Source organism: Patella vulgata, chromosome 4 (genome assembly GCF_932274485.2).
Source record: "Patella vulgata chromosome 4, xgPatVulg1.2, whole genome shotgun sequence".
NCBI classification, from domain to species: domain Eukaryota; kingdom Metazoa; phylum Mollusca; class Gastropoda; family Patellidae; genus Patella; species Patella vulgata.
Genome location: NC_065882.2, coordinates 14616858 through 14641906, shown reverse-complemented (window position 1 = coordinate 14641906; position 25049 = coordinate 14616858). Strand labels below are relative to the sequence as shown.

Genomic DNA, 25049 nt, shown 5'->3' with positions numbered 1-25049 from the left:
TCATCCCATCCGAATGACTGTATGTTGTTCCTTGCCAGGCCCTCTATCCTGTACCACCAACAAGGTGAAACCATGCCGTAAAATCCTGATTACCATTCTTGACCAACACTGAGACCTCCTGGTTAGCGAGCCAATGGAATTTAATCTTTCCCATATATCTCCAATTGGAAAAATTTAATATTTCTATTCAATGAAATCAACTAATATTCCAAAACAAACAGATAAGAACACAATCTAATTAAAATATAGATCTATATTTCGTTTCTTTTTTTATACTTTCGATGGCCTACACTACATGTAGATCTAACAAGTTATAGTGGGAGTTCACGTTCTATGGCGTCAGGTACCAAGCAAGCAACATTTGACCCGATTACGTCAGTCATTCGATTAACCAATTAGCGACCGCCATGTATTTTTTATCTACTTTTGCTTTGTTTTGATTTCTATTGCCGCTAATGTCTACCCACAGTTCCGTGCAAAAAAAGGTCAAACGCTCGATTCGACAGACCATTTGATTGGCTGACCCCTCATTTCAAGCAGAACACGAGTTAAATAACAACGCTTCCAGACCCAAGTGTAGTAAAGACTAGTAAATTCGAAATTTTGAACTATAAAAACAAAACGAAATTGGATCTGTGTTTTAATCAGATTGATAAGAACATTGAAAAATTCACAATTTCTAGAAATTTGAAAACACATCAAAAATCCAAAAACTGATCATAGGCATCACACTAAAAACTATTTATGGAATATCAATTACTGGTTTATTAACATACATGTCCACGATGGTATTCTCATCTTTATTAAGTGCTATTTGATAACCAGTTCCTAGTGTGTCACTGTTCAATTACCAAGTGCCACACAAAAAAGTGATCATATGTATGTAATTGAATAGTAAAGGGACAAGTTATAGTGTAGTCAATTAAAATATACCTGTATATTTTAATCAAATAAATCAGTAAATAATAAAAACATAACATGAGTTAATCTCACCTGAGTTGAAATATAGGATGATAAGATTAAAATCTGTAAATTCTGGAAACATTTTAAATATTTCACACCTTTAGATGATATTTCAGGATTTTCTGTAAAAAATGATCGAAAAAATAAATTTTAAGTATTTGAACAGCAGCACCCCTTCCTATGGACAAGACATAATATACATACACCAAAAAACAACACACTCACATATCAGATCACGTGAATAAATCCGGGAGCCAGCCACTGTGCTGAAGGCCTGTAGTGATACAGACTTGAAAAACAAAATAACAATAAGGGAAGCAACTCAACACAAAAGGGAATATTTCTCGAACATTTTCTCCTACTAGTGTGAGTCACGATCAACTATGTGCTACAAGAAATCTCAATGCAGCCACATCGAAGGAAAAGTCACGATCAACTATGTGCTACAAGAAATCTCAATGTAGCCACATCGAAGGAAAAAGCTTTTAAATATAACCATTTTCGTGGAATGTAGCAAAAAGCCAACTAAAATTTATTTAAGTCAGAAATAAGGAAAATAATTTACCAGTTAAATCTAGGTTGTGTAAATCTAATGGTCCTTGATGTAACATTCGTAAGGGTGATGTTAATTTTCGTAATCCATCATTACTCAAACAGTTGTTTCTTAAACATAATGTCCTCAACCTAAAATATAAACCATCATTACTCAAACATAATGTTCTCAACCTAAAATATAAACCATCATTACTCAAACATAATGTTCTCAACCTAAAATATAAACCATCATTACTCAAACAGTTGTTTCTAAAACATAATGTTGGACTCACATGGCAGGCTTTTTTTTTATTTAGGATGCCCGTATTTAATAACCCAGTTGATGCATAAAACTAGGATGTTAAACCCTTGGAATTTTTGCTTATTAAGACTATTTATTTCAAGGAGTAGATTGCACAAAGTATACATCGATACACATAGGTGGATAGGACTATTTAATTTGGTGTGGTGTGGAGGTGGCACATGCTTATCACCGAAACTAACCTTACCATTTCAGATGTGAAATGTGATGTAAAACATCGTGATCATCTCCTAATCCATTTGACGACACATCAAGTTCTTCTAAATGTTCAAACAACGATAAATGTTCAAAATAATTATTCAGACAAAGATGACTGCCAGGTAGACTCAAACTTATCAGCATCAAATTCTCATAAGCTTCACAAAATAGTTTTAATTTCAGTAAACATTCCTTGTCCCTGCCTTTAAATTCCCTGAGCTTCAACGCTTCGTTGAAGATTTCTACTCCTACGACATCAGGGAAATATAACAATGATTCAACCAGGTGTAAATTAGCAGCAACATAACAGATACAGAGCGTACTCAGTTTTCTTGGAGAACGTTTATCAATTGATGATGTTTCCGATGTATGGGATTCCACGGTGTCGATTACATCCGACTTTAATTTCTTTACTTCATGGTTCATTCTTTGAGCTATATTTGCGTTGCACATTTATTTAACCAACAATCTGAAAAGAAAGACAAAGACAGCTATATATGTCCATGCTCAAACCAATCTAATTAAATCACACATCCTATTTCATTTCGTTTTTTATATTTCAAAATTTTGTTTTACTTGTCTTCACAACACTAGGATCTGGAAGAGTTGTTATATAACAGGCGTACTAGTTGATGTGAGGAATTAGCCAATAGAACGGTCTGTTCTTGGCGTGCTCTGCACAGAACTGTGGGTAAACCCTTAGCTAGAAATGTCAACGCTGATTAATCAATAGCCGCTGGTATGAACCATAACACGACCTTCCAGTACAACTGGTCAGATTTTCATGTGAGAGAGAGAGAGAGAAATGGGGTTTAACGTCCACTCGACACAAACTAGGTCATTTCGGGACTAACATATGGTTTTAATTTTTATTTACATAATTCGCTTGCGCGTAGGGGTCTTTAGCAGTGGGAGGAAACCGGAGGCCCCGGAGAAAACCCACGAGGTTGGACAGGCGACCCTACTCCTTGCCACGTACAACCGGGGATTCAGATTTTCATGTAGTGTAGGCCATCGAAATTATAAAAAAAACGAATGAAATATGGATCTGTATTTTATTGAGATTGTGTTCAAACCATGTTTTCAGAAATGTGACAGAATCCAATTCTGTGTTAGCTGTCAACAAAACCTCCTGGACTGCACTAGCTCCATGGTAAATCTTATACAAGTTTGAAGCGACATATTGTCAGATGAAAATTTTGGGAAAAGTTACAGCCGAGCAAAAAGACAAGAATTGACACTAAACGTCAATGTGAGAATATTTGGTGGTCTGCCTCTAGTAGTTCAAGCATGGATTAAATGGATTTATTTCCCTTACCACACTGTTAGCGTTAACCATAAAAATGCAAATCCTGATAAAAGCATAAGCCTTTATTAGTGAAATGGGTGTTTCAAGAGTATCAAAACAAACGTGAGAAGTACGTCTATGTATTCACGAATCAAAAACTAATTCCATCCATTGGACTACATTGCTCTTAAGCACGCACGAACTAATCTTCGAAAATATAAACAAATCATTTCGCGCAAAATATTGACACTCGTCTAGCGATTGGATAAAATTCAATGCAGGAAACGGAAGCTTAAGATCATGGCCATGCGTACTAAATGACATATTTGTAGCAGACAACTTGACAACACATTCAACAAGAAAATTGAAGATTTCAAGTTAAATTTAACTGTATTTTCACTGCTAATCAATTATGTTTGATCTAGCATTATCAGAGGCTGGCGCCCAAATTATTTTGGCAACTTCAAGTGATGATAAATATCCGCCAGAGAACATGATTGACGGGTATTTCAAGAATTTTTTGGTTGTTTTATTTCGTGATGATACTATTATAGTACTATTTTTGATATGATATTGATAAGATATTTTTTTTTTTTTATTGGGGGGATGGGTGGGCATTAATCCGTGTAAGTAATTTTGAAGACATCATAGATTGGTAAAAAAAAATGTTTAGAAACTGGGAATTGACAGTATAATTACGTCAGGGTTTCATATTAATTTGTGGGCTGTCAAGCTATCGCTAACTAAGATTAATAAGAACTATTAAGATTAAATTAAGATACATTTTAATTACCATACTAACTAACTAGACACTTTACAAAATGATTTGTTCAAATGACCGACAGCGATCCTCGCAAAGCCCGAATTTGTGCCTGAAAATAGCACATGATATCTAACGCAGTTTCCGGGAATTTCCCATCACAAACCCCTGTGGTGTCTAACACAGCCTGAGGGAATTTCCCAACTCTAACCCTTGTTATGTCTGACGTAGCTTCAGGTAATTTCAGAACCCTAACACTGAATGCCCAATAGATAAATTTTCCATATGGGGATGACCTCCCCAACCGGCTGGAAAATAGACATTACAAACATTGTTGAATCAATTTTTCATCATAGGTAGTTACTATGACTATATCTATAACGATGTCCTTATGCCAGCCTGTCCAGGGGGGTTGGATGGCCGAATGGTTAGTATGTGCACGCTGTATCATAAGACCTGTCATTGAGTCAACTGGCATGTTTCGAATCCCCAGTTGTACGTGACAAGGAGTCAAGGAGTAGGGTCGCCTGTCCAACCTCATGGGTTTTCTCCGGGTCCTCCGGTTTCTTCCCACTGCTAAAGACACCTACGCACAAGTGAATTATTGAAATAAAATTAAACCATATGTTAGTCCCAATATGACCTAGTTTGTGTCGAGTGGAGTTAAAGCCTCTCTCTCTCCCTCTCGTCTGTTCAGACTAGGGGCATTTGACCCATACATATGAAGATGTTATTAAGACAGACATAGTGTTATCTATTACGTACTAATATAAATAAATATGATTATCATATACTTACAAAAATTTCTCTTGTATTTTCCCGAAGGTTCTGGTGGAATCAATGCTGTAAGTTTCCAGCTTTCTATCACATCTCTTGCCCATCCTTCAGTTTTAACATTAAATTTACTATCAATATCACAATCTGTTGTCAGGACAACCATCCCTGGTATTATGTCTTCCATATTTCCCTTTATAGAAAAATAACAATTAAAATTGGGATATGGACCAAACATCAGAATCTGGGCTCAGACAGTAGGAAATTAGGACTCAAATTGTCCAAAACATACAGACAAGTAGGAAAAATGTTAATACTCCACACTTAATAAGTCTGTCCATATTAGGATTGGAATCCAGGACATTGTAGTGGCGAGTCCTGTGCTATGAGGGACATTTTGTCCAGACAGCAGCACTACAGCATATTCTTATATTGAATTCCAACCGCCAAGGGATCTTTTACGTGCATGTGTACACGGGACCTTGGTTTTTCATCCCATCCGAATGACTGTATGTTGTTCCTTGCCAGGCCCTCTATCCTGTACCACCAACAAGGTGAAACCATGCCGTAAAATCCTGATTACCATTCTTGACCAACACTGAGACCTCCTGGTTAGCGAGCCAATGGAATTTAATCTTTCCCATATATCTCCAATTGGAAAAATTTAATATTTCTATTCAATGAAATCAACTAATATTCCAAAACAAACAGATAAGAACACAATCTAATTAAAATATAGATCTATATTTCGTTTCTTTTTTTATACTTTCGATGGCCTACACTACATGTAGATCTAACAAGTTATAGTGGGAGTTCACGTTCTATGGCGTCAGGTACCAAGCAAGCAACATTTGACCCGATTACGTCAGTCATTCGATTAACCAATTAGCGACCGCCATGTATTTTTTATCTACTTTTGCTTTGTTTTGATTTCTATTGCCGCTAATGTCTACCCACAGTTCCGTGCAAAAAAAGGTCAAACGCTCGATTCGACAGACCATTTGATTGGCTGACCCCTCATTTCAAGCAGAACACGAGTTAAATAACAACGCTTCCAGACCCAAGTGTAGTAAAGACTAGTAAATTCGAAATTTTGAACTATAAAAACAAAACGAAATTGGATCTGTGTTTTAATCAGATTGATAAGAACATTGAAAAATTCACAATTTCTAGAAATTTGAAAACACATCAAAAATCCAAAAACTGATCATAGGCATCACACTAAAAACTATTTATGGAATATCAATTACTGGTTTATTAACATACATGTCCACGATGGTATTCTCATCTTTATTAAGTGCTATTTGATAACCAGTTCCTAGTGTGTCACTGTTCAATTACCAAGTGCCACACAAAAAAGTGATCATATGTATGTAATTGAATAGTAAAGGGACAAGTTATAGTGTAGTCAATTAAAATATACCTGTATATTTTAATCAAATAAATCAGTAAATAATAAAAACATAACATGAGTTAATCTCACCTGAGTTGAAATATAGGATGATAAGATTAAAATCTGTAAATTCTGGAAACATTTTAAATATTTCACACCTTTAGATGATATTTCAGGATTTTCTGTAAAAAATGATCGAAAAAATAAATTTTAAGTATTTGAACAGCAGCACCCCTTCCTATGGACAAGACATAATATACATACACCAAAAAACAACACACTCACATATCAGATCACGTGAATAAATCCGGGAGCCAGCCACTGTGCTGAAGGCCTGTAGTGATACAGACTTGAAAAACAAAATAACAATAAGGGAAGCAACTCAACACAAAAGGGAATATTTCTCGAACATTTTCTCCTACTAGTGTGAGTCACGATCAACTATGTGCTACAAGAAATCTCAATGCAGCCACATCGAAGGAAAAGTCACGATCAACTATGTGCTACAAGAAATCTCAATGTAGCCACATCGAAGGAAAAAGCTTTTAAATATAACCATTTTCGTGGAATGTAGCAAAAAGCCAACTAAAATTTATTTAAGTCAGAAATAAGGAAAATAATTTACCAGTTAAATCTAGGTTGTGTAAATCTAATGGTCCTTGATGTAACATTCGTAAGGGTGATGTTAATTTTCGTAATCCATCATTACTCAAACAGTTGTTTCTTAAACATAATGTCCTCAACCTAAAATATAAACCATCATTACTCAAACATAATGTTCTCAACCTAAAATATAAACCATCATTACTCAAACATAATGTTCTCAACCTAAAATATAAACCATCATTACTCAAACAGTTGTTTCTAAAACATAATGTTGGACTCACATGGCAGGCTTTTTTTTTATTTAGGATGCCCGTATTTAATAACCCAGTTGATGCATAAAACTAGGATGTTAAACCCTTGGAATTTTTGCTTATTAAGACTATTTATTTCAAGGAGTAGATTGCACAAAGTATACATCGATACACATAGGTGGATAGGACTATTTAATTTGGTGTGGTGTGGAGGTGGCACATGCTTATCACCGAAACTAACCTTACCATTTCAGATGTGAAATGTGATGTAAAACATCGTGATCATCTCCTAATCCATTTGACGACACATCAAGTTCTTCTAAATGTTCAAACAACGATAAATGTTCAAAATAATTATTCAGACAAAGATGACTGCCAGGTAGACTCAAACTTATCAGCATCAAATTCTCATAAGCTTCACAAAATAGTTTTAATTTCAGTAAACATTCCTTGTCCCTGCCTTTAAATTCCCTGAGCTTCAACGCTTCGTTGAAGATTTCTACTCCTACGACATCAGGGAAATATAACAATGATTCAACCAGGTGTAAATTAGCAGCAACATAACAGATACAGAGCGTACTCAGTTTTCTTGGAGAACGTTTATCAATTGATGATGTTTCCGATGTATGGGATTCCACGGTGTCGATTACATCCGACTTTAATTTCTTTACTTCATGGTTCATTCTTTGAGCTATATTTGCGTTGCACATTTATTTAACCAACAATCTGAAAAGAAAGACAAAGACAGCTATATATGTCCATGCTCAAACCAATCTAATTAAATCACACATCCTATTTCATTTCGTTTTTTATATTTCAAAATTTTGTTTTACTTGTCTTCACAACACTAGGATCTGGAAGAGTTGTTATATAACAGGCGTACTAGTTGATGTGAGGAATTAGCCAATAGAACGGTCTGTTCTTGGCGTGCTCTGCACAGAACTGTGGGTAAACCCTTAGCTAGAAATGTCAACGCTGATTAATCAATAGCCGCTGGTATGAACCATAACACGACCTTCCAGTACAACTGGTCAGATTTTCATGTGAGAGAGAGAGAGAGAAATGGGGTTTAACGTCCACTCGACACAAACTAGGTCATTTCGGGACTAACATATGGTTTTAATTTTTATTTACATAATTCGCTTGCGCGTAGGGGTCTTTAGCAGTGGGAGGAAACCGGAGGCCCCGGAGAAAACCCACGAGGTTGGACAGGCGACCCTACTCCTTGCCACGTACAACCGGGGATTCAGATTTTCATGTAGTGTAGGCCATCGAAATTATAAAAAAAACGAATGAAATATGGATCTGTATTTTATTGAGATTGTGTTCAAACCATGTTTTCAGAAATGTGACAGAATCCAATTCTGTGTTAGCTGTCAACAAAACCTCCTGGACTGCACTAGCTCCATGGTAAATCTTATACAAGTTTGAAGCGACATATTGTCAGATGAAAATTTTGGGAAAAGTTACAGCCGAGCAAAAAGACAAGAATTGACACTAAACGTCAATGTGAGAATATTTGGTGGTCTGCCTCTAGTAGTTCAAGCATGGATTAAATGGATTTATTTCCCTTACCACACTGTTAGCGTTAACCATAAAAATGCAAATCCTGATAAAAGCATAAGCCTTTATTAGTGAAATGGGTGTTTCAAGAGTATCAAAACAAACGTGAGAAGTACGTCTATGTATTCACGAATCAAAAACTAATTCCATCCATTGGACTACATTGCTCTTAAGCACGCACGAACTAATCTTCGAAAATATAAACAAATCATTTCGCGCAAAATATTGACACTCGTCTAGCGATTGGATAAAATTCAATGCAGGAAACGGAAGCTTAAGATCATGGCCATGCGTACTAAATGACATATTTGTAGCAGACAACTTGACAACACATTCAACAAGAAAATTGAAGATTTCAAGTTAAATTTAACTGTATTTTCACTGCTAATCAATTATGTTTGATCTAGCATTATCAGAGGCTGGCGCCCAAATTATTTTGGCAACTTCAAGTGATGATAAATATCCGCCAGAGAACATGATTGACGGGTATTTCAAGAATTTTTTGGTTGTTTTATTTCGTGATGATACTATTATAGTACTATTTTTGATATGATATTGATAAGATATTTTTTTTTTTTTATTGGGGGGATGGGTGGGCATTAATCCGTGTAAGTAATTTTGAAGACATCATAGATTGGTAAAAAAAAATGTTTAGAAACTGGGAATTGACAGTATAATTACGTCAGGGTTTCATATTAATTTGTGGGCTGTCAAGCTATCGCTAACTAAGATTAATAAGAACTATTAAGATTAAATTAAGATACATTTTAATTACCATACTAACTAACTAGACACTTTACAAAATGATTTGTTCAAATGACCGACAGCGATCCTCGCAAAGCCCGAATTTGTGCCTGAAAATATCAGGCTTGCTGAATGAATGATAATTGTTTTAATTTATTGTGTTTGTTCATTGGCAATTTCACCATTCCTACTGCATGAATCACATACACTTAGATCTAATGAGGTGCATTAAGGGCTAAATAAATCTGCCTATTACAGGTCTTTATATTTTGGCTTCAAATGTTAAGCTATCATTTAGACATTTATTAACATGATTATGGGCTAATGTACTCTCCAGACCAGTGGATGGTAGAAATTTAAAATAATTAATGCCTGCGATATTTAAGAATTTAATGTTAAAAAGGTTATCGAGACTCATTTGTCCAGTCCCGTTGCTACGATAATAAACTATTTATAGCTAGCTACATCTTCCAGCACTCATATCTTTACTCAGAATAAAGTAACATGAATGAAAGATTATTATGCATATCAGTCTTATTTTTGTCAAATTTTGTCAATTTTGTTGTTGGATTGTATTTTTCAGAAAAGATGACACATTTTGGACAACATGTGGTCTGTATCCTCAAGAATTTATCATCAAATTTACATCTTTAGTTAGCATCAATACAATACAAATTGCATGTTATAATGGTAATTATTATAATAAATATAAGATTATCATTTTTATACGCTCACATGCAAATGTGGTTATACATGTATATTGCTGTCAGTCGGTCCGTCCGTCCGTTCATTGTCCACACTTTTTTGTGAGCACTCTACAGACTACATTTATCATTTGATTGTTTTGAAATTAGTTTACATTACTTAGGTGAAGAAGCCTATTTAATTTCAATAATTTCCGTTAATTTCTTCTTGAGTTATGGCCTTTGTTTCACTTTATTTTATTGCTCCCTGGGAACACTAACAACAAAAATTATCATCTGATCTGTATGAAATTTATATGCATCCTTTAAATTAGTGAAACGAAGAATCCTATTGAATTTCAGCAATTTCCTTTAATAATGTCTAGATCGTGTTATGGCCCTAGTTTCACTTTGTTGAACCATGTGAACGTTCGAACAACAAACTTATCATCTGATCTGTATGAAATTTATATGCATCATTTAAATTAGTGAAACAAAGACGCCTATTGAATTTCAGCAATTTCCGTTAATCAGTTCAAGAGTTATAAATTTGGTTTTAATTTGTTGAACCTTGTGAACGCTCTAACAACAAAAGTTATGAAGTTTGTATGCATTATTTAAATTAATAAGACTAAAGATCCTGTCAAATTTTAACAATTTCTGTAAATTTCTTCCAGAGTTATGGCCCTTGTTTCAGTTTGTAGAACCTTTTCAACTCAAACGACGGAAATTATAATCTGATCTGTATGAAATGGTCTTGTAAATGCCTCCCACTACCTACAAATGAATAAATATGTGACGACCCTTGTCGATCGCTCAGACAATTTAGCTGCTGTGGGTGTATGTTTCATTGCCGTATGTTTTGTACTTATGAAATTTTGTGAATGTGATACAGTACAAAGTTCTTGAGAGAATGTTTTACAAATTTGGTAGTAGGCCTATTGTTCAAGATCATATATGATTTAGCATTCATTCACATGTTGACTGTTAAAGCTTATTATAAAAGAAGAAAGGTTGTATTAGGTTTTTTAATGGATTGTCAATATTCAGAATAATTTGATTTTATATTTTAAACTGATCCACCAGATTCTGAAGAACAAAATTAACTACTTTTAATAACTTTTATTTATTACAAATCATCAATGACTTTGATATGTTTTAATATTGATTTATTTACAGTGAAGAAATTAAAACTGGAAGTAAGCTCTGATGACAATCAGGCATTTAAAACATTAACAGAAAAAGGTGAGAGATGTAAAACTAATTCATTCCCCCCTCTGTAGCAGTACAATTTGGTACACAGGACTTGAAACTCAAAGCTTGTCAGTAGTTTCTTCAGTTTCCATTTTATAGAAAATTTACAAGAGAAGTGATATTTAAAGAAAACTTATGTTATATGGGGACTGGAGTGGTTTTCAGTACCAGTATATATACTGTAGAGGACCAAATGCAGTTTCCGAGTAAAATTATTTCAAATGCAGTGACAATGCTATGTGCCCCCTCCCCCCACTCCGACATATCTGAAGCTAGCCATAACTAAGCTCTGTGTGCCCATTTTCCCCTTGTCTGATTGATGTTAAGATGTAATTATTGTTGTTGATTGTGTTGCTTATCCAAGACTTACTCCAAATTGGATATTTTGTCATGTATTGTTTTGTAGAGAAGCCTGGAAATAAGACACCAATCACAGACCTGCAGGCTTTGTCAGACATTATCTCTCTAGTGACTGTCATTTTGTTTGGCATAGATTTGTCTTTTTCTTTGTTGTTGATATTTTTAAAGATAAATTGTCCCGAAAGTATTTATCTGGTAATTATTTCCAATAAAAGTATGGCAAATTTGGTATAGACACCCAATCTTACTAGAGAAATATTGGATTACCTGAGTGAAAACCACCAATGGGGCAAGCACTGGGCAAAAATGTCAGGGTTTCACTAACTGGCAACCCGACTGTTGTCTGCCAACTTGTGTGCTAGCTTGACTGAGGGAGCAGTTGTTATTTGAACAAATGTTTAGATGGTTTTGGGAAGACTGAGAGGTGTCAACGTACAAAAGACTCTGCAATTAAATGGTGGAAAAGGTAGTTGACAGAAAATAATTAAGAATTTACTTAGGCCTCAATATGTGTGATAAATGGACAGTAAGTAACAAAAAAAAACATTCTGAAAAATGGATCACGCCTCAGTGAATTGAGCTGACAGACATAGCATCTTAACAATAGTTTATTTATAGCTTGCTGTATCTCCCAATGATTACAAAGTTTTGAGAGGGATTTGAAGCAAATTTTTGATAGATTAATTAGTTTGAATATGTTTTTAGTCCAAATATATCTTCAAATCATACAGTTTGTGCGTTGGAAAGTATCCTTAATACATGTTCGACACAAAGTTGTAAACATGAGGACATTTTGTCAGGTACAAATAAAACTGTTATTTTTAGGTCTGACTGTAGAATGTTTTATCACTCTACTTTGACCAATATTTTTGCAATGTTACTTCATTACGTTTGTTGCAATATGAACAACAAATTGAACAAATTGTCATAAATCTGTTTCATTTCCTTATTTCAGAATTACAACCATCGGATTCTGCACCTCAATCAGAAGAAATACCAGGAAAAAATGTAAAAGCCATGAATCTGCGAGTTGTTATAGAATCAGGATATGATCATTTCTGTGCTGTTTATAAAATCTGTGTCCATGGCAACGCGGAACGTTTATAGTTGATAATTCATCGGAACATTTTTTAGAACACTGTGATATAATCATGTTAAAGTTGCTGGTCCTCATCCTGGTCTAAACATTTTTTTTTAGACCATAACAAATTTTTTTGAAACGTCTTCATCCAGGCTAATACAACCTGATTAAAAAACAGATCCTTTTTCGTTTCGTTTTTTATAGTTCAAAATTTCATTTTACTTGTTTTTACTACACTTGGATCTGGAAGAGTTGTTATATTACCAGCGTGAGGGATAAGCCAATGAAACAGTCTGTTACGGTGACTTCTTGGAGCGCCATGCACGGAACTGTGGTTAAACCACTAGAAACGCCAACGCTGATTGATTAATCAAAAGCAGCTCGTACGACCCCTGACACGACCTTCGAATACAACTTGTCAGATCTTCATGTAGTGTAGACCATCGAAAGTATAAAAAACGAAACAAAATATAGATCTGTATTTTTTAATCAGATTGAGACTAATATGTACTCAAATTGATTAATTAACAGTTCATCAAGAAAACAAAACTATATATTAACGGTCGATAATCTCCAGACATGAATTAAACCAGATTAAAAAGTGGGCCATCAAAAGATTTAACCAACATTTTCAGGTGGCACTAGTGTTGCACAATTTTAATTCATCATATCTTCATAAAGGAAGTGAACTATTTTGGGACAGATTTAGAGATTTTACTTTTACAATATTATAGTTTGCATCAAATGACAGCTTTAACTCATTTTACATTCCATATAATGTTTTCATAGAAGCAATTAGTCCACAAATTCTGACAAATGTTGATAGTAGTTGGTTGGAACAATTCAACCATCAATCTGAGAAGAAAACCTTCTGATCACCACAGGCAAACGGGGCACCTGTATATATTCAGTAGTCACAAAGATCTTCTTTTCTTAATAAGTAGGGAAGGTCTTATTTTTCAGGTGTTTGGAGTGGTTGGACAATTCCACATTAAATTTGCAAATTAGTCACAAGGGGTAGATAACCCTAACATTAAGCCAGAATTTCTGATGCGGTACATGAATATTGTGTATGGAAAAGACCTTCCCCAACATGCCTGATCTCCTCAACCTGCCTGAACTTCTCGAACCTGTTCGATTTTCTCCCTAACGCTCCTGATTCTTTGAAGAGTAGGATATGTGTTTATTAATGGCAGTATGCCCTTCAAAATAAACCCTTTATTGTAAACATTTTCCGTCCAAGATATAATGTTTACCTTAAAGATGCATTATGTAAGAGCTAATCTGCCTATTGCAGGCCTTTCTTTTGTTTTGAAATGTTACATAAATGATACTTGACAATCAAGACTAAATTGTTACTACTTAAAAAAAACCCACTTAAAACTGCACTCAGAATAAAGTTTCACTGAAAATTTCAATATATTCTTTTTTCATTATCTATATATGAACTGTTATAGAAAGAACGGTCAGCTCTTTATCTAAATCTTACATATTGCATCTTTAATGGTAAAATATTAATGTGTCAATGGTTGTACATTTATTTATATTTATGTAACCAGGGAGTTATTATTAATATTCCCAGATTGTTCAAAATTAAACAATATACACATATATAGTATTTGTTATTTCTTTACAGGAGTCGCCCAGATGAATGAGGCACTCCACTGGCTCACTAACCAGGAGATTCAGTGATCTCTAGGCTAGATTTCCCCTTGTCAAGGATTTTACATGCACAGCACCTTTGTTTTCAGTAATATCCAATTGTCTAAACACTGTTTCTTGCTATAGGTCCTTTTGTCCTGCACCACTGACAAGTGGAAATCATTCTGAAAACTGGGGTCAAACCTGGGAAATCCTCATTAGCAAAACACCATGGCTCTGAATAAAATTAATTACACTTAATTCATTCCTGTTCAAAGTGAAAATAACATCAGAAATTGATTGCTGGGGGCAGGGGGGCTGATTTTGCACATATGGATCAAGACTGGTAATCCTGTCCCAGGAGTTCATCTATTGGTAGTACTCCTCTCTTGTTCCTCCATCCACATTTTGCAGAGGTCTAGAATCAGATATGAATGTTTGAATTTACATTTTCTGGCATTTCTGGTGAATATTCTTGATTTTGAGGCAATAGATCACATGTTAAACACATGAATCTTTGGTGTTTCGTGCAGGGATCACCTAAGAAGATTATCTTAAAAGAGCCTTTAGATATTTTTGAGCTTGCCTAGAATAAAATCGAGATCGTGAACCCTCACTTCAGTATTTTTTATCAGTTAGTTATGACATGTTGGGTTCTTTGTGATTTTAAAGATTAAGATCATCGAAATGTCAAATAAAGATGTTAATGGCAAAGGAATGACATAGAATTATCATTGAAGTCTATGTTGCTGAAGTTACCAGTCTGAACCCAGGGTTACCCGAATGGAGTTACTTCCCTTCATCTTAATGACAATTTATACAATTATATTTTTCAATTACAATATCCAGAGTTGTATTAATAAGACCACTGACCGAGTCCAACTCTTTTATTTAGGATAGGATAAATTATTGAATTGGGTTAATATGATGTGTTATTTCAATTAGTGATCGATGGGGTAAGATCAATATGTCATTGTTTTGAATTTTTAAGTTTTATTTTTGGTTTACTGTGCCGACAGTGGAACACAAAATCGGTTTATCTGGATCAAAGAGGTCATTTAACACACACCCAGTTTAGTTATATCATACTTCTTATACTGTGAAAACTTGGGATGGTCTATCATAAAAAAAACCCAACAGAATCGTCCTTGGATGTGAAACAAGGATATGTCCTTAGCCCCACCTTATTCAGTATCTATTTAATGACCTGTCAGCTTGTTTAATTACATTTAGTTTCAACATGGACGGCCTAACGCTTGCCCATGAAATATCTCATATCCTTTTTGCAGATGATCTTGTTCTGTTATCAACGCCATTTATTGGTCTTCAAAATGGTCTTATGTCTCAATTCCTTCTGCACTGGTTGGAAAATTAATATCAATCCCAATTATCCTAATCAGCAGCAATATCATCCCTCCTCTTGAAGCAGTTCAACTGTCAAAATCTAACATACAGACAGCAATGGGGTCCCAATTCAACACTATTTATAAAACCAGAAATTTTCTAGCAACTCAAAACTTAGAACTTGTGACACTGTAAAAACCTATTATAGATTCTCCAGCGAATCATCTGCTTCATGTACACAATAAAAACTTCAAGTCTGCTTTGAGTTCACTAGGTTTGAGTTTCCATAACTTAGAAATATAATATTTTATCTTAATGAAATCTGTAAAATGACTGAAAATGCAAATTATTAAAGACAGTAGATATGTAATTATATTGTGAAATTAGTAAATGACTCAAATTGCACACTTAAACACTCAAAAGTCATAAATTTTAAGAGTGGTTATTTGTTAGGGTGTGTAAAAGGGACTGGGCTCACAAATCCCCAGATCGGAAATTGGCACAAAACTGGTGACTAACTGGTCAAAAATAATTAAAGTGGGAAGATCTGGAAATAAAATGAAATGAAATGGGGTTTAATCTACTTTTCTGTTCACTGGACTAATGAAGACAGGCATACGCCATACAGTGTGCTGGCCGGACACATTCATTTTCGCCTACTCAACTGTCAAGGTTTTTGTCACATCAGAAGGATTAGACAGGCACGTATCCAGAGCACCAGCGCGCGCAGGACTTTTTTTTTTCTCTCGTACATTCTTGGAAATAACGTCGACCAAAACAAACGTGCTAAGGACTGTTGCCGTTTTGACCGCACCCACGACCCACTCTATTATACTAAACAGCAAAAAAAAAACCCAAAAAACGTCATGCAATGCATCTATTTAGAGTAACATACCAACCTGACGTTTCTTTTGCTGCTTAGTATATATATATATGCACCTAAATGAGCAGAATATTGTCCCTGGACTTCTTATTTTATTAAATTCTCGCGTAAACTCCAGGACTTCATGCTAACCTTGGACCCCCCGCTGCTCAAATTCCTGAACAGACCCTTGCCAGACGCTGCTCTTCTTATACTTAGCAAAGATGAATAGCATACCCCCACCCCACCCCCGTTAGAAATTCAAAATCAACCTAAGGACAATTTGAGCTACCTTAAATCGCCACAAACGTCCCTGGGACTGTATGTAAATTTGAATAATCAAGGGCACGTGGAAGACATTTGAAAAGACGGTAAAACGTAACAAGACTAATAAAAGAATTAGCCTACTGTAAGTGTTATAGAACTAAGAGTACACAATATGAATCATTTCTTGTCAATATACGACGGGTTCAATCGTTCTAACATTGCTAAACATTTAACGACAACCAAAACAGTCGTCAGTTTCTGGCAATCGTCCATATTCGCTTGCTCTTGACGCCATGAACCAGTTTTCTGCAGCCCTTGAAATTAATTAAGCAAGCAGCAAGACATTAATCTCAAATTCTTCCGTGATAAGGACTAAGGTTCCTCCCACAGCTAAGACCCATACGTGCAATTACATGAAATATAATTGAACCATATGTTAGTCCTGAAATGATCTAGTTTGTGTTGACTGGACGTCCCCCCCCCCCTCTCTCTCTCTCTTGTTTTAAATTAATAAATGTTCACACAGCTTTTTCGTAAGATATTTTATTTTTGTGGTTGTATATAAAATGAATATGTTGGATGAAGTAGTCTTATCATTGTAATTATTTGAGCCTGAATTTTAAAACAAGATTAAAATGGGGAAACATGTTAGTCCCGAAATGATCAAGTTTGTGTTGACTGGACGTACCCCCCCCCCTCTCTCTCTCTCTCTCTCTCTCTTTCTTGCGCCTGAATTTTAAAACCAGATTAAAATGGGGAAAACCAAGAAACATTTGTTTGTTATGTGACCTATCCTAAGTCTTCAAATGAGAAGTGGTATCAATTGTTCTAGAAAGAGTAGGCCTGGACACTAATAATAAATATAGTAGGCCTATATATAGTCAGGTATTCTATAACGAAACAAAATAAAACCGAAAAAAAAACAATGCAGAAAGCATTTTAAGTGGGAGTAACCCCTGAACAGATTACAGAACAATAGTTGTAGTGTTCGGACTCGTCTAAAAATATCAATTCGTGTTCAACTGGTTATTATATATATGGAATCAAATTTGCATGCTTCTCTAGCAGTCCCTGGTCAGAAATATGCAAAATATTTTGTAAATGCCATGACAGACGCCAAAAATCCATGATATTTATAGAATGAGATTTAATATATCGTTAATATATACTATTCAAAAAAAGTAGGGGATAATTGATTTTTAAGTGTTATTAAAGTCACCTAATGAAACTGACGAAGAAACAAATGACAAAATGAAATGAAGTTCACATTCATCGATTTATTCCAAATGATCGTTAGACTAAGTAAGGCACAGACTGACCATTATAAGGGTAAAATGATACCCGGGGTCAAACAGCAAAGTTACCACAGCATCACAACCAAGTCAGTAACGGGTAAATCCTCCTCTGTTTGCCAAACAAGCATTGATCCGACGCGGCATACTCCTAATGAGACGTCTAAGGTCATTTTGGTCCAGATTGTCCCATTCCTGTTGCAACGCAGCAGCAAGTTCTTGGACATTGGCAGGACGTTGTTGACGTTGACGTAACCTCTGTCCAAGCATGTCCCAGACATGCTCGATGGGGGAGAGGTCGGGACTCAGTGCTGGCCAAGGTAATGTGGTGATGTTCTGTTGTTGGAGGTAACCTGTAACGATCCTGGCCCTGTGACATCTTGCGTTGTCATCCTGGAAGATGAAACGGCGGCCATGACGTCGTGCGAACGGCACAACATGGACTGCCAAGATGTTGTCCCGGTAGTACTGGCCTGTAACACGCCCTGCAACAACATGTAAAGCCGTTCTTCCAGCAACAGTGATGCCTCCCCACACCATAACAGAACCACCCCCAAATCGATCATGTCTGATGACGTTAACGTCTTGGAAGCGCTCGTTTCGACGACGCCACACCCTCCTACGTCTGTCCAAAAAATCAACAGTGAACCTTGACTCATCTGAAAACATCACATTGCTCCAGCGTCGATTATCCCAGTGTTGACGATCCCTACACCAACGACGTCTTGCCTGAATGTGATGATCTCTCAAACAAGGGATCACGCGAGGACGTCGGGCGCGAAGGTGACCCCTATGCAGTCGATTCCGAATCGTCTGGCCACTCACTCTCACACCAGTGTCTGTTTGAAGACGAGCGCTGATCTGATTTGCTGTGATGACACGATTTCTCAAGGCCAAGGTACGGATAAATCGATCCTGGGCTTGAGTTGTCGCCCTTGGTCGACCTGAGCGTGGTCTGTCCTGTACAGATTGTGTATCACGGTATCTGGACCATAGCCTGCTTATGACAGACTGAGAAACATTCATCGTCCGCGCCACAACCGCCTGTGTTGTGCCGATCTGTAGCATGCCAAGGGCACGTAACCTTTCATTTTGGGTAAGCCGACGCATATCAAAATTTGTTTTCTGGTCACTAAAACAATTAAACTGATGTTTCCACCCTGGAATTCAATGCCACAATGACTGTAACATTCAAAGTCAGAGTCGTGCAAATCTTGGGTTGGACCCCCATGATGATCCCAAGCATCACCTGCATTCCATGCGGTAGCTATTGGTGCGTTTGGGGGTCACATGTAACTGGAAATGTTTCTTCTGTTAGGTTCTATAGTGACTTTTTTCGTAGTCATTTCCATATTTTAGTATTATGCCCCCAAAATCAAATATCCCCTACTTTTTTTGAATAGTATATCAAAAAATATACTCTTTTCGTTTTCTTTCTCCCTCGGTTTAGTCGTTCGTATGGGACGAAGCACACCTTGTTGTGCACGTAAAATAACCATTGCCTGTCTTCATTATCCCATTTGGTGCATAAAAGTAGGACTTTGAAGGAGCGAAATGGCAAATTTATTTGGGAACTAGAAATTGACACAAATCGGTCGCAACGTATATAATAATGTAATATGAATGTATATAAACTGATTTACATTTAATCATTTCCGTTTTACTCCAATTTCAAATCAGTTATGTTCGGGGAAATACGCAAGAGTCTCAATCGAATGGTAATCTCTAGCGTCTGGTTATTCCAGTCTACACCGATAGTATTTATTACGCATGCTCTCCAGATAAGAATATGACGTCCCCGTTTGACATGAAATATGTATAGCCTCGTTCGTAGTCCCTTGTTACAAATGGCACTGTAACGCATTATGGTACACGATTCGTGTACCCATAGTAAAAAAATTATTTTGTCTTAAATATTGGATATCAGAAGCCCACTTTTTCCCGCTAGTAAGATCACAACATCAATGTTGATTTAAATTGACAAATAATTCGTGTTTTCAATGTCGAAAACTTTGAATGATATTGAGTTAGAGACTTAGCTACCTTAAACCCCATTTCATTAATTCTCCCGTAATTATATTTTTCAATGGTGATGGTTATGGGGCCTGGCAAGGTAAAGTGTATAGTCGTTTGGATGGTAGGATAACCCGTGTATACCATTGGCAGCACATTAAAGTCACGATAGCACACCGCATGGCGTATCTGATACTTGAGCTTTGAGATTGTGTCTATTCTTACTGTTCAATCAAATCTATCCCAAGTACAGCAACATGGCTGTCCTTCGTTTAATCTGGGGTCTTCCCTAAAACTTTGGACAGTGATTTAAGGTATTAAAAACAGTGAAAGTATTGTTCGTCTCCAAACAGTATTGTTGGGGAGCCACGGTGGCTAGGTGGTTTAGGCGCTGGCTCGCTAGCCTGGAGGTCTGGTGTTCGACCCTGCATTGGCCGAGAAAGTTCATCCCGATTTTCCGGCGTGGTTTGCCCTTGTCAGTGATGTAGGACATAGGGCCTGACAAGGACAGCTGTCTAGTCCTTCGGATGAGACGAAAACCGAGATCCCGTGTAAACATCGGAATGCACGTAAAAGATCCCTTGGCAGTTGGAATTCGATATAAGAGTAGGCGATAGTGCCGCTGCCCGGGCAAAATTTCCCTCATAGCACACTGTATGGCGTATGCCCGTCTTCATTAGCCCAGTATAGGAGCAGAACAGTAGGACGTTAAACCCCATTTCATTTCATTTCATTTCCAAACAGTATTGTTACATTGTATTCGTTTTGATAGCCTCGTTTGTCACGCAATTAGTTTTTTCTGCAATATTGTGCCATGCACAAGTTAATTGGGCATAATAAAATCGTTCGTCATGACGTAAAGTTATGTAAACATATTTGGTCCAATTTGGAGCTCTGTTTAAAGCGTAATAATATTGTTACGCAGTTACCTATTGGTTCTTAATTGGACTATTGACCAGTCATAATTTGGAACATAAATTTGCTTCCATTAAAGCAGTGTAAGTGTGGGATTAGTTCTACGATCTGTAACAATCCTATATTTTAAAAAAAGGAATGTTTTATGTAGGCCTATATATTCCTAGTTATACAATTTGTTCATCTATATGTATATAAATAATGCGAATTATATTATATTGTATGGGAAACCTTTCTGAACTTCTGTGGAATACGTCGCGCCATAGAGTTCTAAAGAACGTAACATTATTGTCATTTTTATTGCTCTATAGGTCGTGTGTACTTATTTTAATGCGATTAAATAAGGTACATTATCATAAAAAAAAATATTCAATGGCTATATAAAAAAGCCCCGCTTTCTGCAAGCTAAGGTGGCTGTCCTGGGTAATATCACTAGATCTTTTAAGATATAATAACTGGATACCGGCGGGGGTAGGTTTGGGATGGGGACGGGCGACAAAGTCGGCAACAACTGATGCAGGCGGAGTAGATGGAAAGACGTCGTCATTGGGACAGCCCTTCTGCTGTTTAAAGAAATCGTTTTGAGAATGTTACCCAGATGATAGAGGCCTTGTGGGGGGGGGGGGCGATTTTTAAGCCTAAGGCCCGTCTAATGAATGCAAATGTATAGGGATCGTTTCCATCTAACAAAAGAAAACGGGTCTTAGTGCTATAGCACTGCTCGCGTTCTCTTGTCGCCCTGTGGACAGTGCTCACAGAAACTACGGTTTTGATCTAAGATGGGTTATTTAAAAGTTACAATTAGAATATGCTATATTTGTTTGGATAATTTAGAATAATCACAAATGAAACAACTTTTAACTCGCTTTCTGTAGACCCATGAGGCCCCTGGGCTACAAACCCATTAAGCTCATGCCATAATCCCGCTCTGCACATCGGTTAAATTAAATGTACGATGAGATAAATTAAATTTACACTTTGTCCTTTATTTGCACTACACGTAATAACAACCTACACAATAATTTTTTCCAGTCAATTTTTTAATGTTTTGATCGACACAATCGTCCGATCTATTACATACATAAAATACAGGTGAAAGACCAGACCAGACATTACACCGCTCAACGAGGTTTAAATTATATATTATCGTATCCTAAAAAGTCTTTTATCAAAGGCCTAACTGTTCTGCACTATACCCTAGCTGTTTACTTTGTCCGACTTTTATTGAACATAATGTATGGCTTATTGAGTATAATACACCCCTATCTATATACATATATATATATAAATCTAATGACGTCATTCAAAGATCATTGCCATTGGGTTACAAATTTTCGAAGTGATCGGTTCTGTTATTTGGGACTCTAGATTATCTTTTTCTCCGTCTAATCCTCGGGATCCGATTATTGAAATGTTTGTTTATTTATTTGTATATTTTAATTCGGTGATGGATATTTTTTAATCGGATTGTTCCTTTATTTTTAATTTAACAAAAGGTAAGTGGGCGAACTTGATTTGTATTTATATTTAAAGTGACTATCAACAGATTCATAAAGTTAATTTTAAAAGATAATGAAAAGAGAGTAGTGATTGCATTTATTTTTTTTTTAAATATTATGCTGAAATTACATACAAGATCGTGTTAAATTTGATATCACCATGAACGGTCAATAATAAGATCCATGATTTTTTCGATTTTTTTTTATTAACGACATCTTATTAACTTGAACTGGGATTGGAGAACAAGCCTAAATTTTGAGGAGCCACGATGGCTCGGTGGGTAAGACGTTGGCTCGCAAACCTGGAGGTACTGTGTTCGATCCCTGCGTTGACTGAGAAAGTTCATCGGGATGTTCCCGCCTTGTCAGTGGTGCAGGACCGAGGGTCTAGCAGGGGACAACATATAGTCGTTCGGATGGGACGAAAAACAGACGCCCTGCGTAACATCGGCGTGCACGTTAAAGATCCCTTGACAGTTGGAATTTGATATAAGAGAAGGCCGTAGCGCTGCTGTCTGGGCAAAATTTCCCTCATAGCATACTGTATGATGTATGCCCTTCTTCTTTATCCTTGTCGGAGCAGAACAGTGGGAAGTTAAACCCCATTTCATTTCCTAAATGTTGATTCCTATTCATGATATGAAAAAATATCATTAAACCAGGATCCATCCTTGTCTTTGTTTTTTCAAGCAGAGTTCCGGTGGGGGGGGGGGGGGTGTATTAACTTTGTTACATATAAAACCAAGTTTAGACCACGGGTAACTTTTAAAATAGAGTTAATCTTACAAATAAAAATAATACATTGACGATCATACTATTTTTGTGGTCATAAATAACAATGAATGAATGAATTTGCGTTTTTCAAATGGTAGGATAACATAGACTTGAACTGCTTTGCTTTGCATTGCGTTCTGTGCTTTGTGTGTGTGTGGAGGGGGGGGGGCGTATTATTATTTTTTGGATTGGAATTTTTTTAGGGGACGGGGTCGGTGATGTTTTATTTTTGTTTGTTTTGTGTTAGATCTGAAAATGATTTTATCACTTCTTAGCAAAGACATAACAATTCGTTTTAGTTATTTATCTGAACGGTGGCTTGGTGATTATTGCGCTGGATCTAGCCAGGATGTCCCGAAAAGGGTCTCTCGTCCTGGTTGTCAGTATTACATGGTGGGGGGGGGGGGTATCATCTAGTTGTCAGGGTTGGACGGAAAACCGATGTCCTTATATGTACCAACTGTTGAAAATGGGCACACGCCATATAGTACGTTGTGAAGAAATTTGTGTACGGACAGCTGCGCCCCTCCCCCACCCCCATACACACACAAACACACCCACCCACCCACACACACCTCTATTCCCCCCACTCTTCATTCGTCCAATCGCTGTAGAAAAGTAGGTTGTTAAATCCCGTTTCATTTCTCCCCCCTCCCCACCTCTTTAAGTTGTAAACCCACTGGGCTATCGTAAGGTGCTTGAAATAGGCTAGTACATAATAAGTCATCGTTAGTACAAGCTTACACCTATCGCTTTATTTACATAGATTTATATTTCCCACTTTGTTTAGATATCTAATTACCTCTATACTATATACAATATAATATACTATATACTATAGGCTACTATACATACAATCATGTATTATAGTAAAATCAAATGAAATGGGGTTTAACGTCCCACTGTTCCGCTCCGACTGGGCTAATGAAGACGAGCATACGCCACACAGTGTGCTATGCGGGAAATTTTGCCCAGACAGACAGCGGCACTATGGCCTACTCTTATATCGAATTCCAACTGCCAACCGATCTCTTACGTGCACGCCAATGTATACACGGGACCTCGGTTATTCGTCCCATCCGAACGACTAGACAGTTGCCCTTGTTAGCTTGTCCGTCGCTCCGTCCTACACCACTGAATATGGAAACCACGATGAACTTGTTTTATAGTATATTTAATCTCGATGAACTTGTTTTATAGTATATTTAATCAAAGGTTTGTTTTTTACGTGTACTACATTTTACTTGGAGTTAAGTGCCACCCGAATGGCAACTGTAAGAAAACAAAGATGAAGGGTCGTATATTTTTAAGGTCCAATGGGTCGTATGTAAGGCCGGATTAAATGTGGGCGTGTGTTTGGGGTGGGGTAGGGGTGATTACTGAGCTGCAGCCAGCCAGGGGTCCTCAGATTATATTCTAAACGTTATTTATTTTATTCGTGTTAGATAAGTCTACCTATACCATACTGACATACAAATAGCATTCAAAGACAATAACCAGAATATGCTCCCTATTCACTGTTGGTGCACGGGCCCTATAATATAGTGACATTTTCACTAAGGGGCCCCATGCAAGCTTATCCTGGTCCTGGTTGTATGAATAAGTTTTTAAAGACTAAAAAGTTGGGTTTTTTTTAAAAAGCTAATAAGGTTTGAATGACGTAGAAGT

General features: G+C 36.5%; 3 protein-coding genes and 1 long non-coding RNA gene across 4 annotated transcripts in view; 2 read left to right on the top strand and 2 right to left on the bottom strand.

Moving 5' to 3' along the window:
• Positions 1–992: 992 nt before the first annotated feature.
• On the bottom strand, positions 993–2407 carry LOC130012362 (uncharacterized). The gene is made up of 3 exons (XR_008787799.1): positions 2007–2407; positions 1529–1647; positions 993–1085 (listed from the first exon to the last, which is right to left on the bottom strand). It is a non-coding gene; the product is annotated as an uncharacterized LOC130012362 (long non-coding RNA).
• Positions 2408–4033: 1626 nt separating this feature from the next.
• Positions 4034–7772, bottom strand: LOC126818648 (leucine-rich repeat-containing protein 42). Its single transcript, XM_056100192.1, has 4 exons — positions 7336–7772; positions 6858–6976; positions 6323–6414; positions 4034–4048 (listed from the first exon to the last, which is right to left on the bottom strand). The coding sequence occupies exons 1-4, from the start codon at positions 7770–7772 to the stop codon at positions 4034–4036; spliced, it is 663 nt and encodes a 220-aa protein (XP_055956167.1).
• Positions 7773–8923: 1151 nt separating this feature from the next.
• Positions 8924–14385, top strand: LOC126818682 (intraflagellar transport protein 25 homolog). The gene is made up of 4 exons (XM_050546230.2): positions 8924–9138; positions 9980–10086; positions 11259–11324; positions 12649–14385. The coding sequence occupies exons 1-4, from the start codon at positions 9047–9049 to the stop codon at positions 12798–12800; spliced, it is 417 nt and encodes a 138-aa protein (XP_050402187.1). The 5' UTR covers positions 8924–9046; the 3' UTR covers positions 12801–14385.
• An 8064-nt stretch (positions 14386–22449) lies between these two features.
• The window catches only part of LOC126818584 (probable cyclin-dependent serine/threonine-protein kinase DDB_G0292550), a 59421-nt gene continuing 56821 nt past the window's right edge, over positions 22450–25049 (top strand). The window contains exon 1 of the mRNA XM_050546054.2: positions 22450–22604. The gene's annotated coding sequence lies outside the window, so the exon portion shown is untranslated. The remainder of the gene's footprint in view (positions 22605–25049) is intronic.

What these genes read in the sequence shown, in the direction of transcription:
- LOC126818648 (XM_056100192.1), bottom strand. Translation starts at nt 7,772, where the DNA reads ATGAACCATGAAGTAAAGAAATTAAAGTCGGATGTAATCGACACCGTG. An exon ending in CACATTTCACATCTGAAATG is followed by an intron (nt 6,977 to 7,335) that starts GTAAGGTTAGTT and finishes TTTATATTTTAG; the next exon opens with GTTGAGGACATTATGTTTAA. An exon ending in ACACAACCTAGATTTAACTG is followed by an intron (nt 6,415 to 6,857) that starts GTAAATTATTTT and finishes CATTTTTTACAG; the next exon opens with AAAATCCTGAAATATCATCT.
- LOC126818682 (XM_050546230.2), top strand. Translation starts at nt 9,047, where the DNA reads ATGTTTGATCTAGCATTATCAGAGGCTGGCGCCCAAATTATTTTGGCA. An exon ending in ACAAATTGCATGTTATAATG is followed by an intron (nt 10,087 to 11,258) that starts GTAATTATTATA and finishes ATTTATTTACAG; the next exon opens with TGAAGAAATTAAAACTGGAA. An exon ending in TAAAACATTAACAGAAAAAG is followed by an intron (nt 11,325 to 12,648) that starts GTGAGAGATGTA and finishes TCCTTATTTCAG; the next exon opens with AATTACAACCATCGGATTCT.